The sequence below is a fragment of the Helicoverpa armigera genome, chromosome 20 (assembly GCF_030705265.1).
Source record: "Helicoverpa armigera isolate CAAS_96S chromosome 20, ASM3070526v1, whole genome shotgun sequence".
NCBI lineage: Eukaryota > Metazoa > Arthropoda > Insecta > Lepidoptera > Noctuidae > Helicoverpa > Helicoverpa armigera.
In genome coordinates this window covers 6,809,802-6,826,148 of record NC_087139.1, presented here as the reverse complement: position 1 = coordinate 6,826,148, position 16,347 = coordinate 6,809,802, and the positions used below count along the sequence as shown (strand labels likewise).

Here is a 16,347-nt window from a genome sequence, read left to right as displayed (position 1 = left end):
GAGAGTTTCACTTAAGTACAAACAAAAGAGAAACAACACCCATGATACTAATCTGAGCATCAAATTGCTAATTACGAACATAACAGAAAATTGTTGTGGAATGTATAAATTAATATGAAGCGAATGTGTTTCAGTAGTCACAATGATAACGTTATTAAGAGGGACACGGGACTGTTAAGCGTAATTGCGTGCACATCCATCAAGTACGATTGCCACGGTTTTAACGTTCATACTGAAGCACGTAATGGTTATAGTTTGTTTTGCAAACAAGCTTGTTATTTCTGATGTTATTTACTTTCGTTGTATGTTTGATGTGATGTATGGTATGGTCTGTTTCCTCTGCTAAGTTATCAAGTATTGCCGTGTTGGAAAGTAGGTTTAGTTATCTTTGTATTGATAGAGCATAATTTTAGAAGAAAAAAAAAACAAATTTGGGATTAAAGATATATTTTTGACAATATTCAATTAGGAAAGAGAATAAGTTGTGATGATGGTTTCATGTAAATTTTATTTGAAATTCAGTTGTACAATAGAATTAAGTGTTAAAGAAATTGAACTGAAAATAAAACTACGAAAAAGTATAGCTCTAAAGTATTTTGGCTTCACTAAGAGAGTCCACAATTTACTTCAGCACAGTTCTTTTAAGTTCCGTTAAAAAAACAAAAGGAAAATAATTAATTAGTCACAAGCAAGTTGATAAACTGCGAGGGCGCCGGCGACAGGCAAGACAAAGTTTACTACTAATTTACTAAAGGCATATAAAAACTCGCACCAAGTAGTTGACTGTAAAATGGAACTTTTTTTAAACTTATTAATTATTTATTTGTCCTTATTATTTGTTTTTTAAAGAAAACAGTTTAAACAAATAAATCGTTTCAGCTATGTTTTAGCAATTAAGTAGAAGTACGTGATAGTTCCTAGAAAAGGTTTTCCATTTATATTCGCATAATATAATAGGCCATAGCCTAGCTACATATATATCTATTGTAAACAAGGGAAAGATATCTACATTATTCTTATAAATATATGTACTCTACTTTAACAGCAGTGTCAACCGTACCAGTACCGTGGTTATTAGTTATCTGTGATTTCGCGAATAAAAAGCCTTATAGCCTTCCTTGGTAAATGGGCTCTCCAATACTGAAAGATGTTTAAAAATCGATACAGTTGTTCCTGAAATTAGCGCGTTCAAACAAGCCAACCACTCATCAGCTTTACATGTAAAACAAAACTTTCAAAATAATCAATCCAGCTAATAATTAACCGGTTACAAGCTCCGTTACGCAATTAACTACACACCCACACAACTTACTTCCTGAAAGCAATTTCGTGGTACTTATTTAACTAAAACGAGCTTCCCACGCCACACTGAAAATAAATCCGAGTGTACTCGTATTACCTACTTTGTAGTATAAAATATATTAAGTTAATTAACAGAAGCTATGCACCGATGTTGTGTCACTTCCACAAAGGGTTGAGTAAGGGTTATTTATCTGAGTTGTCATGTGTGCTTCGGGATTTATCGCGCGCACGAGCGGCGGGGCCGACTGCGACACGACAGCCGAGGTTTTATAGCGCGATGCTTGACGCCGGATAAGTAAATTTAAAGTTTGGGATCGTGGCTAGTGTGTTTTAACGAGATTTTGGTTTATCGTGAAGTAGAGTTGAGAACATATTTTCTTCACCACGTAATAATAAACTTATTTACGTAAATGTGAAATAGAGTTTCGTAAACACTTACCTACATAATTGTAACGCACAAAAGCTCACAAACCGGTAGTAACCAAAGTCCGAAGGTTTCATTTCTTCCGATATGCGAAGTAGGCCTCGGATTTATCGTAATAACTGTACCGAATCAGGGTTCCCTCCAGAGAATCAAAGAAAATTGCGAATCCACTCTGTCGCACCTACCAAACCTGAGGAGAGGACGCTATCATGAATACAAATCGTTCGTTTTTCCCTTCACGGATTTTAGTTAAATCACCGAAGCTGTACTGCGTAAAATTTCCTTTTTATTCCAGTTGTTTTTGTTTAAGTTCTGCTGTGTTCTGCATTGTGCAGGCTAATTGTTATTCTTGCGTGGAATGTAAACGACAAGCGATGGCGCTACTGCTTATTTATTGGAACGACTTTATTTTTAATTAGTTGTGTGATTTACTGCACGAACACTATTTTATCGATAAATATGCGAATGAATGTGATAAGTTTGATTAATAGAGACAGATCCAGAGAGCAAATGTTTAAGTTAAGAGAAGAAAGAGTATAGTAGTAGAAACCATGAGATACTGTTGACATTGCGGTATCAATTAAAGGCTTTCGAGATATAGGAATGCCTTGAATCATAATTGTATTTTTTGATTATATATTTTTAAAGGCGTACTAAGTAGGTAATTCTCTTAGCATCAAGTCCACATTTAAATACAAAGTGAGTAATTAAAGTCGAAATCAGATCTCTTATTTATTTAACAAACATAATGTTTCAAAACTTTATTCATTTATTACAAAGCGCAAATACTTAAATAGTGATTAATATAGAAATCGAACCGTCATACGGCCTGACCTTCAAAACTTTCAGTTTGGTCTGACGGGAATAAATTGGTAACTAGAGTTTGTAAACCCTTGAATATAAAGTACCTATTTATGATTGAACAAGTGTTTTTTAAAGAGATGCTATTTAGAAACCGATTTTACAAAACACTGAAACACTGAAAATAAAACATTTCACATGGGTAACTGTGTTTATTTCAAACAGATTTGCTTTGTTTGTCTGACAAAAGTAAAAATTGTATCAATGACAAATTGGTTTCTTAAATATTATGATCGTATATCTTATAAGTTCTGAATAGTATGGTCATTGGATAACTTTTATTTTCTGAGTTGTTTGTATATTTAGGGTCAATTCCCACTGAAAGAGCAGCGGCCGGCAGCGGCCGTAATTGCAAGGGATTGAGCGCGAGCGCGGCGGGCCGCGCGGCGCCGCGCCGCGCTCTTACATTTTCCGTGCTCTTACGGCCGCTGCCGGCCGCTGCTCTTTCAGTGGGAATTGACCCTTAAGTTTCAAGACATGAACTCTAATTTGGTAATTATTTTACTAATAATGATTTTCATTCAAAAATTTTATTTTTTAGGCATAGTTGGCTACCTACCACCCATTGTGAAACTTGTGCTGTCAATCTTAGTTTCTTGTTAATATTTCCAGACTAGGTATATTTAGGTTTATTACTGTTTATTATAATTGACAGATTTTCCTGTTCAAATAAATTAAACATTAATGGAATGTCTGAAACAAATTTCGACAAGGTACCTAGTAGAACGAATTCCTAAATATTAGGTATCCAACAATATTGTGTTTATAATTAAGTAAATGAAAATAATTAGTGATTAAATATTAGATACTTAATTACAAGGATTTTCTTAAGTATTGATAAAAAAAACGTTTTAAAAGTGATCTACTTACCTACATACGATCAACAAACTTGGACGTGATCTCAAACTTACATAAAACATAACCCACAATAAATGTCCCAAAAAAACATCAAAACATCTTTCACATCTAATATCAACACATTCATTCAAGAAACAGAATTTACCGTCACAATTTCACTACCTCAGAGAGCCATAACAGTGAAAAGTAAGCATAAATTAGTACGGAACCCGGGTCTCGCCTTTATTCGTCACCTATCTTCAACATCTGTGCCGTGGGAATTTACGACGTTCGCCCACTTATAAAGTTCCTAGCATAAAGGCGGTATACAACCCGACACTGTCTGTGGTCACCACCATTTTCTATAGACTAGACTTCAAGTTAGTTTTAAAGAGGTCTTATTAATTATATTCATTTTGAGTAGTCTTGGTAATGAAAGAGGGAAGTTTTATATTTATACGGTGAACTACGGTGTGTTTTATTTGCTGGAGTAGGTACGTGTACTTCACGCAGTTGTAAGCGCTAACTTAACGTAACTTCATATCAGCGATAATTGAAGCAACTCAAAAACGCAACGTATCATAAATCGTTAAGGAAAGCACTTGAAAGTCATATCAACAAACTATCAATTTACACAATTTAAAACACTATAACTCACTGTAATTCCTAACGGGTTAAAACAACCATCATTTATATAGAGAAAGTTTTATCAAAGTAAGTAAAAGCCCGTATTATGAATGATGGAGCAAGTTGCGAACTCGCAGGGCTAGAACGGTTGAGGTTATTGTGCAAACAGGAAGAGCCGCGATCCATCAGAGCCTGTCAACAATTGGACCCTGCGGGCGATACTCATTACCATCCTGTAATGTATACCTACTACTGCCTCTGAATAAATAGTAAGCATTTTGGAGAGTTTTTGCGTTTTGGGAGATGGCATTTGTCAATCACGTCGTATAAAAATACATCACTGGTTGTCAAAGTTAACATAGTGTCTTGAAACAAAGTTAGCACTTTTTATATAGTACCTTTCCTAAAAATACATATCCTTCATCTCTGTTTAATGCTATGGCTATAAAGAAGAATAGAGGATAATGTTATCATTGTAAATTACTATACCAGAAATAATATCTTTAGATGTGTACCAGTACTTTGTTTCATCAAAATGTTACTCGTAAATTGAAGACTAAATACTCTCATTGCGAATTCCCATTCGCAGTTTCCAGATATTGTACAATCGTGCAACGGTTAATATTACTGAATAGTATTGCAATGAATGAAACATACTATGAAGCGGACTATTAAAATAGAGACAAATTACTGGCAAGGCAAAATTCATACATTACTGAATAGCAAAATGTGTCTTTTAGGAATGAAGGAAAATATTCGAAACAGTACCTAATGAGCGTTTTTCGGAAGAGAAAATGCTTTTATTTTCAATATGAAAATATAATAACGTCGAGGATACTCAATAAGTACTATATAGAAAGTTAGTTATAGTATTTTTTTAGGTATGGCAACCCTTTTTATGGACCGTCCACTGGGAAATGAATTGAATAAGCTTTATTGTTTTTGATGGATACACTGGTTGTACTAAAATGTGTTCGGGTTTTATCGTCACGTGTACGTTTTTTGTCGAGATATGTACTACGCTGAAATATTTTTTGTTCGTTTTTATATCCTAGCTTTTATATACTACATTTTACTTTGAAATGTACGTTTTATGTCATCTTATTTTGTTGCGTCGACACATAATGTTTTTCTTTTCATCCTTTCCACGTGGCATTTCCTTCTTGTTACCATCAATTGTAATGCAATCCATCCATCTTCTTTCGTCCTCCACCAAACCCAGAAAACTCACAATGTTAATTTGAAATACATTCCATGGAATAAAAATCTTTTTCTCGAATAACAACGTCATGAAAGAGAACGTAACAGCGTTCAGTAAATTCTTTATTCTAATAGGCAACTTGTTACCAATAACAGGCTCTCAGACGGAATCCCAATACGTAGTGAGTGTACTGTCTCGACGCGGAGTCGTCACGTTACCGTAACGAGGACCAAACTGTAGCTCATTTGCTAATGCAGTCTGCAGCCTCGGCTGTCTACATTTTATTTGGTTTAATATATCGGTAATGCAAAGTTACTGCTCTTTGAGATCTCGGAATGTTTGAAGAGCGTCCCGTTTCATGGTTTACGTTTGAGCTTGTGTAAAGTTCGCGGGAAATATTAAGTACGTATTTTATTTTGTAATGATTTCATGTTGATACTGGTTTGAGTATCAAAAGAATCAAAGGAATTTAAAAATAGCAGAATTGTGAGGAAACAGTTTATCTTGTGTGGAATTTTTATTTATAACTTACTTGTATTTGCATGGCTTTATATAAATTAACACATAAATCTATCCCGCAATAATTCTCTCTCAATCAAGGCAACCAAACATTCACAAGCTCACAAAATAACTCAATATCAGAGCTCCATCTTACCAGAAATCAAATAAACGTAGCTTGATTATTCCGCCAACAAATAATACGGTTAGACATGAGTGTACGTAGAAATTGCAGTATCGTTTGTCTTCCATTACAGCAGTCTCCAGTTCCATTGTACGCCATTCGATATATAACGATGACCAGAATGCTCTCGGGGGATTCGCAGATACAACAAAATGTGTTTTGAAGCATACCTCTGAATTCGGACTAAGCCATCTTTCTTTACGCAGCATTCACCTGGGAATTGTTCTAGATGATGGATATTATTTTTCGTTATTCGATCGTGTAAAGTGCATTTTTGTGAGAGAATGTGGGACCCAATTTATGTTGACTGGGTTTAACACGTGCTTTTGAATTTGGAATTCGATACGAGACTCGACCCGAGGGAGTACATGGTCGAGTCCTCTTCAACAGGGTCGTATTTGCATAACGTATTTAACTCATAACGTAGGTCCCAAGCGTTATCTGCAAGTTTGTGTTTTTAAAAACATCGCCGTCACTCTCTTTATTCTAACAAAAAAGGTTCGATATCGATTGTTGTCTACCTTCGTCATAGAAATTCAGTTCTAATAGCCACCCTATCTGCAATTAGTAGTAATCAACATCATGTATTGTATCCTTTGTGTGAGTAGGTAAATCATAATATACCACCAAAGGCTTCCAATTCCGATACTGATTACGGAAAGTGACTGTGTTCCCCACCAGTGACATAAGTAATAATTATATATTGTGGATGTATAGGCATCGATTGGATATCAAACACCGAATCACGAAATGGACCGGCGATATTGAACCGAGCGGAGCGTAAAAGAGATCTGCACAAATATGGCGTATAACGCCGCAACAAAGGTAATGGAAACATGCCGTGGGGCGATCAATAAAAAAGGTTACACCATACCTGACCAATTCGCAGAGTGGTATTTGTTAAAAAAAAATATGTAGGTACACTCCATGTACTTTCTAATCCGTGGTTTAAAGAGACGAATTTGACCATCAAATAAGGGTGGATATCCATTAGACGTAATGGATTGTCACAATACAGAGTATTGCAGCGCCAATCATGGCCGCCCGAGGCTTAATTTGTGCTGACAATGAGAAGGGAATTAGTCTCAGGGTAGCGATGTCGTCTGTCTTGAATATCTGTCGGCGTAATGATGATAAAGCCAAAAATCGGGATCGATGTTGCGATATTAGGCAAAGTATTTTTGTGGATGCAATATACACTAAAGCAAATGAAAATATGATTTGTCATTAATGTCTAACCTACACAGAGCGTCTACACGATAATATACTATCGAGAAACCTATTTTATTTGGCGGCCGATTTATTGCAGTTATTCCCGTGAATTACTGAGGTCAGGCCAAGTTCAAGAATAAGAAAAACAAAACGCGAACTCAAAAGCGATTCCATAATTATACGTCTTCGGCATCTTTAAAGCTATGACTAGAATTGTAGATAGGTAAAAAACTTATATCAATGATACCTGTTTCGAAAAATTACAATCGTAAAAATGTGAAAAAAATAAAAATAAAAAAAATGTAGAAACTAAACAAAATCAAAATCAAAATCAAAATCAAAATCAAAATCAAAATCAAAATCAAAATCAAAATCAAAATCAAAAATCAAAAATCAAAAACATCAACATCTAAACTAAAAGGACATTGTTCAATTTTGGCCTAAGAACCGATGTGAATATAAATTATACTATAATTTTCATTTAATTTTTTATTGTTTGAAACATATTTTAGTTTTCCACGGACACTTCAAATAAATAAATTCCAAATAAAAAGTTGGGTCACAATTATTGGCGATGCAAAGATTACGCGCACGCCTCTAGTGGCGACATTAAGAAGCTGTCTAAGAACGACACTGACAGCCTTTTCTATACAATTTATGTCACTGTCACTTTTTTCTTTTTAATTTGACGCGCGGTATTTTGACACAAAATGTACGGATATCTGTCAAAGTGTCGTTCTTAGACTGCTTCACAATTTTGACACTAGAGGCGCTAGTTAGAATCTTTGCATCGCCAATTGATGCCTTATAAAATGTTTCCGTCAGCCAATGCTGCCAGTTTCGGAAGTTTTCGCGATTTCGGTAAATACGGACCGAATTGAGAACCTCCTTTCCGAAGTCGGTTATTAAAATTAGTTGCTAACACTTTATTCATTTAAATACCTAAATTGACTAGCTAGAAAAAAACTAGTATTCTATATGTTTTAAGCGAAATCGCGAATTTCTAGCTTGGCATTCGAGTAGGATCATAGTTTTCGTAATTGGCAACACTGGTGTACTTCAGTCAGTTTGCTAGAAGTCAGTTTGACCACCCAAAACAAAAATGTGAAAGGCTGCCAAGTTCGATAATATGGAAGTCCTTCGCCTATAAAAGAAGTGAGATCTGAATAAGTACCAAGTTCCATACACATACCTCAGTTAAAATAGTTACTTTTTAATGATGTTACTTGGCAAGTTTTCACACACCTTGTTATAAACCTACTAAACGCAATGAATCAAGTATTTAATTTTCTATTAAAACTTGCCAAGTAACATTATTAAAAAGTAACTATTTTTAACTGAGGTATGTGTATGGAACTTGGTACTTATTCAGATCTCACTTCTTTTATAGGCGAAGGACTTCCATATTATCGAACTTGGCAGCCTTTCACATTTTTGTTTTGGGTGGGATTTCATTTATTTTTGTAAAGTTGTTTATTTTATAGTTTTCTTATGATTAAGTTAGTTAAGGAAATGTCTCATATACTATATTTCAGATTTTTGAATATGCACTATGCTTCTTACAAAGAAATGAACTAGATTAACTAAATGGACTAGATTTACCAACTGACTGACATGACATGTTATCATATATTATGTTCATGGATCAAAGTTACACATTCGTTATTTTCGAAAGTGACTCACACTTGGCCGTTTTCGGATTTTTACTTTGACTAAATACAAACCTTTGTAACGAATTTCAGATCGGTACGACCATTCGAAGATATATTATATAAATATAGATAAATTCAGTTCGCTTTAGTTCCTTAGAGGTATAAATTTAAACTGAGTATTTTACACCTTCATTATTTTGAAACCGACTCACACTTGGCCATTTTCAGATTTTTCCCTTTACCTTGACACAAAGACCTACCTCCATGCCAAATTTCAAGTCAATACGACCATTGGAAGTGGTCTAGGTTTTTGATGAGTGAGTGAGTCAGTCAGTGAGTGTATAGTAAAAATAGCGATTTTCTGACGTCAATATCTCAAGACCTGCAATAGGTATATTAATGAAATTTTGTATTTTAGATAAGTGAGGGGGTCTCAACAGATACTAGAAATTTGATACGCGTAAATAAAATAGATTTTGAGTTATAGGGGGGTCGAATTTGGCCCGAAATGGTTCGTGTAATATAACCCACGGCCGGTGTGTCGCTTTTTTTGCTCGAACTTGGCGGACACACTGCCGTGTGTCTAGATTGCTTTGCGACTATCGTTTCTTTTGTGATTTTCTATGCGTTTCATGGTTTTATTCTAACAATTTTGGCTTGATTACGGACTCCGATTAGATTGCGTACTTGGTAGACTCGGCTGTGTGTAAAGGACTGGATTTTCCTGGCATTTTCGGATATTGCTCTGTCTGTATTCGAATTTAGTTGTATTATAATTACAACAATGGATGCAGAATACAGTATATTGTATAAATTGTGGATCTGCTGGAGGTTCTTTGGTATTAGAAAACGAAGATATACTTCGTTGCATACAACAATGGACTGTTCCCCGTATGGTAAGTGGTCTACGAAAGTGTTTTTCTAATTTTGATAAGAATGTTACTACCTACTTATGTTTTCATAAGCACACAATATCTCGTTTTCAAATCAATTGCCACAATTGCAAGTTACTTGACTTTTACTAATGTTTTATTGTATTTATTTATTACAGGTTGAGGTACGACGTGTTGGTCTGAAGCAGTCGAGCATAATAAGATGTAATGCACTGTTGGACGCAATTGTGTACTTTGTAAGAAGCTGCTACCATCAGGCAGTACTGTTGCAATTGTATCGTTGGGCGTAGAACAGTGGGCTGTTGTGCCCACATAATGACTATTATCTGGCACTTAAGCTGGGCCCTAACCCCCTGCTCAGTTCTTAGATAATATATTATTGAGAAATATTGATGATTAAAAATCTTTAATTGAATATAAATATTGTTTTTATTGCACATCCTCGAAAACCTCTTTCATTGTTATTGGTAAACCTTACTTTAACTGTTAAATTATTTTGTGTGGTAATGACATTTTTAGTATGGTCTGTGCCTTCTTGGTAATAGACCGCGGGTTCGATTCCCGCCTTATGGCATGTAGATAGCTAGGTAACTGTCTAATATAGAGGTAAAAGTAGTAACAATCATTTAAATAAATAATTCTCCATCGTAATAATATCGATATTTTATGAATTGAGGTGAATGGAACTCTTCCATTTTGGATAGTTATGCGTTTTATCACACATCCAAAGTGGATTCACTATATATTAAGAAACGTAACGTTGAAAGCAAAAGCGTTTAGGTAGTTGTTTTTCATAAAAATTCTAAGCATTTATGAAAACTAGTCACACACCCCGTCTTCGCACGGTGGCAATGTAAAACCTTGGTTAAAAAAACCGGCCAAGTGCGAGTCGGACTCGTGCACGAAGGGTTCCGTAAATTACAGTTAAATCAACCTATCTCAAAAACTATAAGAGATACTTTGATCAAACCAAAAATCGTTGAAAGAGTTAATTAGCATGCATCACCTCTATTTTTTTTAGAATTTTATACCCCGTAGTTATAAAAATAGAGGGGGGGGGACATACTTTTTACGACTTTGAGAGCTGATATCTCAAAAACCGTTCACTTTAAGAAAAATGTTTTTTAGAAAACTTTATATCATTTTAAAAGACCTTTCCATTGATACCCCACACGGGTATGTACATCGAAAAAAAAAATTTCATCCCTCAGTTACATGTATGGGGGGCCCCACCCCCAATTCTTTTTTTTACTATTTAGTGTCATATTTTTGTAGCGGTTCATACAACACATATTCCCATCAAATTTCATCACTGTAGTACTTATAGTTTCCGAGTAAATCGGCTGTGACAGACGGACAGACGGACAGACGGACATGACGAAACTATAAGGGTTCCGTTTTTGCCATTTTGGCTACGGAACCCTAAAAATCGCACCCAAATCCATTGCGTAGTTTTAAAGATCTAAAGCATTCATAGGGACAGACAGAAAATGCAACTTTATAAAGTGATCATTGTCAAAAAATTATCTTAAACTTGACTAGGTACCTACTATCTCTTTTCCTAGTATCTAGTAGAGTAGTCTTTTCCTAGATCTAGAAGAGAACATATAGAGCTGTACATAGTATTGTTGATATTTTGTATAGTGTAGTTTGTTAATACTACTCTGATATTTCACGCAAGCTTGGTTATTTTTTATTTATAACCTCAAAATATTAACTTTTTTCGTAATTATTTTAGTTTCCTGAAGTGTCCGTTCGTGAAAACTTATTTCATAGGATTCCATATAATTTTAAGAGTTTATAGAAGTCACTTTCCATTCGAACGGTTCTTAGGCAGAACATGTATGGAGCCGGAACAATGTCCTTTACCTTCTAAAATTATCTAAATTCGCGCTCACGATACCCGTGCAGGCTGCATTGTGTACCGCTGTCAGTCAGCGGCATGACGTTTGACTGACGCGTATTACGCCGAACCTGCAACCGACACCGTTCGCTCCTATCGCCCGAGTCCTGCCCTGTCTTTCCAATTGTTCGATGGACCGTCACGAATTTTGGCTTTTGAGTTACGAGTGGGGTAAATTTTGTGACGGCTAGTGTTGGGTGTTTGTTAATGCTGTTTTGTAAGGGTTTTAAGATTATGGAATAAAAGGATTACTTGATGCATTTATGATACTTTGACCTTCACATTACTGAAACTTTACAAAGCAATTTTTATTATTGAACTGTCAAACTAAGGAGTTTCGCATCGTGATTCGGAAGCTAGTTTTGGGCAAAGTTAAAAAATTTTCAAGACCTGACCCCTGAGTCCTGTGATTGGTTTTTGAAATGCAGAAGCCGAATCTTCGCTCTAATCATGTAAGCCCATATTATGTATGTACATAGTGTATATTTTTTATTTACATTTTGGGTTGAATCATTTCTTAAGCATTGTTACAAATACCCCAACTTAATAAACAAAATATACCTACAAAGTACATCTTCAAGTCAGTTTTTATTCGCGGGCTGCAACTGGCGTGGTTCATTCTCAACGCCGCGAGTCTTTCCAAATTGTTTCCCGCCTCAACTTTACCATGCTATGTTTTTTGACTTTCTCCCTGTACCTACGTCAGCAACGCGGTATGTTTTTGATACTTGTTAATTACTTACTGCTAAGATGTACTTCATTTTGTTTATGAGATTTGTTAAAGATAATATATAAATATAGACGAATGTAAGTCTGTGTTTATCGTATGAGAAACTCCACACTTCACTATTCACTCATCTATCAGTAGGATTAGCTAAAACAAACTCCCTTTGAGAAACAGTTACAAACGTTTGCCGCAAGAGGTCGCCACATCCACACTGTAGCTTCATACGAACATTAAATAGTCCTTTAAGCGGCACTTTAAAGAACTTGGCTTAACTTCCAACGTTCAACTGCGGGCTATTAACAGTTTCACAGAAATATGATGCATTTGCATTTATTAGAGAGATAAATTGGCTAAGTACACACTCGGGAGTGAGTGGTTGGTGCAACTAAATAATTTGTGTGCGCAACGAAATACGTACGATATACTTAGATAAGTTTTTTCTTTGTGTGGTTTTACTGAAGTAATTTTCAGTGTCAACCAAGACGGAAGAAATTAGTTATTTTACATAAAAATACCTGGTTGCATTGGTAGGTAATACTACAAGTTTCATTGTAGTTATAAGAAACACCTAGTATTTATTAATAGCTCCGAAAATATTTTCAACATAAGCCATCGTAAATTTTTCAACCGCTAACCTAGATACTGCAATGAATCGTAACCCAGTAGCACATCGAGAGATTCGCGTAACAGGTTGTTACAAACGCTTCCTATATATTTCACGTCTCATAACCCATAAAAGTGAAGTTATCCCGTTATCCGGGGAACTCCGGTGTCACTGGTGGAAACACATCAATCTCCCGAAGTTCGTCGGAACGTAACGGGCGCACCCATACATCTATTCATCTTAATGTTTAAAGCCGCATTCATCAATCCACGTGGCATAAGCGTGTCATTAGGAATACATATATTTCGTCTTAACTCCTTCAAGTTTCCTTTTGAATACTCAGGAATTCGCTTTTCAATTTTCTGAAAGTGATTTCGGCTTTGTTTTTGGGTGGGAATATCTATGCTCATATTAGAAAGCTGAAAACTGTGTTTGTACATTTGTTTGTTTTATTCAGTGTTAGATGGTCTATTTATCGAGGAAGGTCTTTTAATCGAGGAAGGTCTATTTATCGAAGAAAGTCCATTTAAAAACTATTTTTATTGGGGTGAACGAAGTACCTAAGGAATACTGGTAAAGCCACTGGAGGAGCCTCTAGTTTTTAATAAAAGACGAAATATCAAAGCAGTTAATAATCATTTCATTTACCTTAATTTCATGCGCAGCAGACAAGTAAGTCAAAGGGAGTTGAAGTACGCTATTCAAGCTTTGAAACGTTGTACCCATCTATCTACATAGGTATGTGCTTAACATATAATAACGTATCCCAGACGTCTCCGCTTTGACATAATTTGCATTCGCTAATGTATTATGTAGTATATATGTTGTATGCAAATTAATTGCACTTTATCCCAAATCAGATAGGGCTATATGCCTTCATTGTTGCGATGCGTCAATAATTACCTACATAGGTTAGTAATATGAAGAATCATTATCGTCTCAAAGGAGATCTTATTGCTTAATTGGCTATTATTATGATTGATTTGCTATCTGATTAGTCTTCATTAATTAGTAATATTATTAGGTACGTCTACAGGGCTTGGAAATAATTTTAAGTTCCAAATTAACCAAAACCATTATTATATTTAAATGTATTATTCAATTTCATGCCTAGGTATTTAATTGCATTTTCATTTAAAAAGTTATTTTTAGGTTTAAGACTTACTTGTCTACAGTGACTAATTTATAAAAGTCACCTAATCGCCAAAAAAATCGTCCATCAACGTCACACCTATATCTAAAGCCACTGCCAGTCAAAATCCTAACTTCAGAAGGCTTACATTATAAGTCTAAAGTTGTAAAACTTACCGTTATCATGGTCCGGTAGCGGTAAACTATCGGAGGCGTCGGACGCGAGCGCCAGGTCCGGTGACGACGACCCTAGCAGTGCTGACAGACCACCGTGCTCGCCATCTGAAAGAATAGGGCATTTGTATAACAGAGTGAATGCTTATTTTATCTCTAACTATCAAATTCTTTTAGTTTCTAATAATGGGATGTTTAAATGCTGTGAAAGAATAGGTGCTTCGAGTGATGGTTAAAATTCATTTTGTTGCTTAGATAATTAGAATCATGAGTAGGTGTACCTTATTTTCAATTTTTCCTTATGAAATAAAACTCTTTTAAATCTAATTGCGGATTTTTTTTATTACTTTTTTACGTCATTTATTAAGACACATAGTCAAAATAGACACTGATACTAGACACGACATCACGACACATTGATCTCCTAGCCCAAATATCTGTGTTATTTACATACTCGGAGTATCCCAACGACAGTTTACATAGGTTTATTACATAAATTACTACAGGGAGCCTAAAATTAATCCAGTTAATTATAATCTCAAGTAAACATAACGAATAGCTTTCACTTAGAACTAAATTAAATTTGTAACTCGAGTATATCATGAAGTTGCCGTTATTTGTGTAATTTATCTAGGCATGTGTGTTGAGGTTTTGTGTTTACTGTCTAAATAGTACTGATAAGAATATTAGCAACTGTGAATTTCAGAATATATTATAAATCTGATTTTGAGTTGTAGTCGTAAGTATCATTTCACTTACTTATAACCTTTGTCATAATATCAAGTATTAACTATTTTTCTTACTAAGCAAACAGTTAAAATGACTTAACTGATTAGCTCACAATAAAGTAGACAAACTACATTAAACTTTAAGACAACGTTTATTACAGCAAAACTGTTGCCCGCAGTAATATCAAAAGTATCTGATAGCAAAATAATTGTTTTAAGACTGCCAGCGAGCGAACAGGAGAGCTCTCAAAACTTGTGCTGCTTCGAATCCCTATAAATTATTTATGGCAGTTGAGCAATTTCCTTATTCCCTGATGTACGGCGCCTCCCTAATTACGTAGGTCTGAAGTACCTCTTAGATGTCATACTCGATTGTTCTATTAACGAGACTACTGTTTAATTCCGCCCTAATTTAATATTTTCGTTACGTCAGACTTGAGAGACTCGGAGTAATTATAAAATGGCGGCTGATTGTTAGCAGTGACATACTTGAACTTCAAACTAAGTAGGTACAATTATGTTGAATGTAAAAACTAAACAAAAAATGCTAATATTTTAAAAGGGACGCACACAATTTGTATTCTCGCATTTTTATGTCAACAAAATCGAATCCTTTCTAAACAAGTAATCAAGAACAATAATAAAAGGCAGAAAAGGGTATTGTTCAATCAATCATACTTCCCAAAATTCTGTAATATGGCGGCAGTAAAAAGGTTGTGGATTCTGTAGGCACGTTTCAGTTATCATCTTGTTTATTCGCGACCAAATGTGGGACATAATAAAACGCCAAGTGACGCGCGAAGGGTGCAATAAACGCCCGGTGCTCCCCACGGCTTCAATTTCAAGAATATTTTTCTTCATGCAACATAATCTTGAATTATGATTCGTTTACATTTGGTTATTTTGTGTGCTCGCCGCATACGAATAAGGTTAGGATGCGAATTTTAAATTGCGCGGAAAAGTTTTTTAATTTGCGTATGAAATGTAATCGAATGTTATCAACTTTAAGGGAGGGTTTATTTACTCGTGTAAGTAAGGCGGGATCAATGTAGCGTGAGCATTTTGTACGTTGTTTTAACCCAAAATCGTTAACAACAAGCAACATTTTGTGAAGCATTTGTTTAATAAATAACGGTCACCCAGTGCAGGCTATACAAAGCATAATTGAGAGCGGACCCAAGAAATCCAACTAATTAGAAATTCATTGTCAGAAAACAAGTACACTCGGGGGCAGAATAGTTGAGTACGACTGAATAGTTAGCGATATTTCGGTTGGAATGGTCAATATTAATTACAAAGTGAGACAACAGGGCGCAGCGGCCGCAGCGCTTCTACAAATTTATACAGCTAAATTAAATGACACTAAGTAAATAGGGAGTGCAAATTGGT

The 16,347-nt window shown here is 35.2% G+C and overlaps 1 protein-coding gene across 2 annotated transcripts in view; it reads right to left on the bottom strand.

Annotated features, from left to right (window-relative positions):
* LOC110373400 (zinc finger protein 541) overlaps positions 1 to 16,347 on the bottom strand; it is a 222,395-nt gene that overhangs the window by 54,972 nt on the left and 151,076 nt on the right. For both annotated transcript variants that reach the window (XM_064039704.1, XM_064039705.1), the window contains one exon: positions 14,234 to 14,338. In XM_064039704.1, the coding sequence (XP_063895774.1) occupies positions 14,234 to 14,338 (105 nt within the window). The remainder of the gene's footprint in view (positions 1 to 14,233; positions 14,339 to 16,347) is intronic.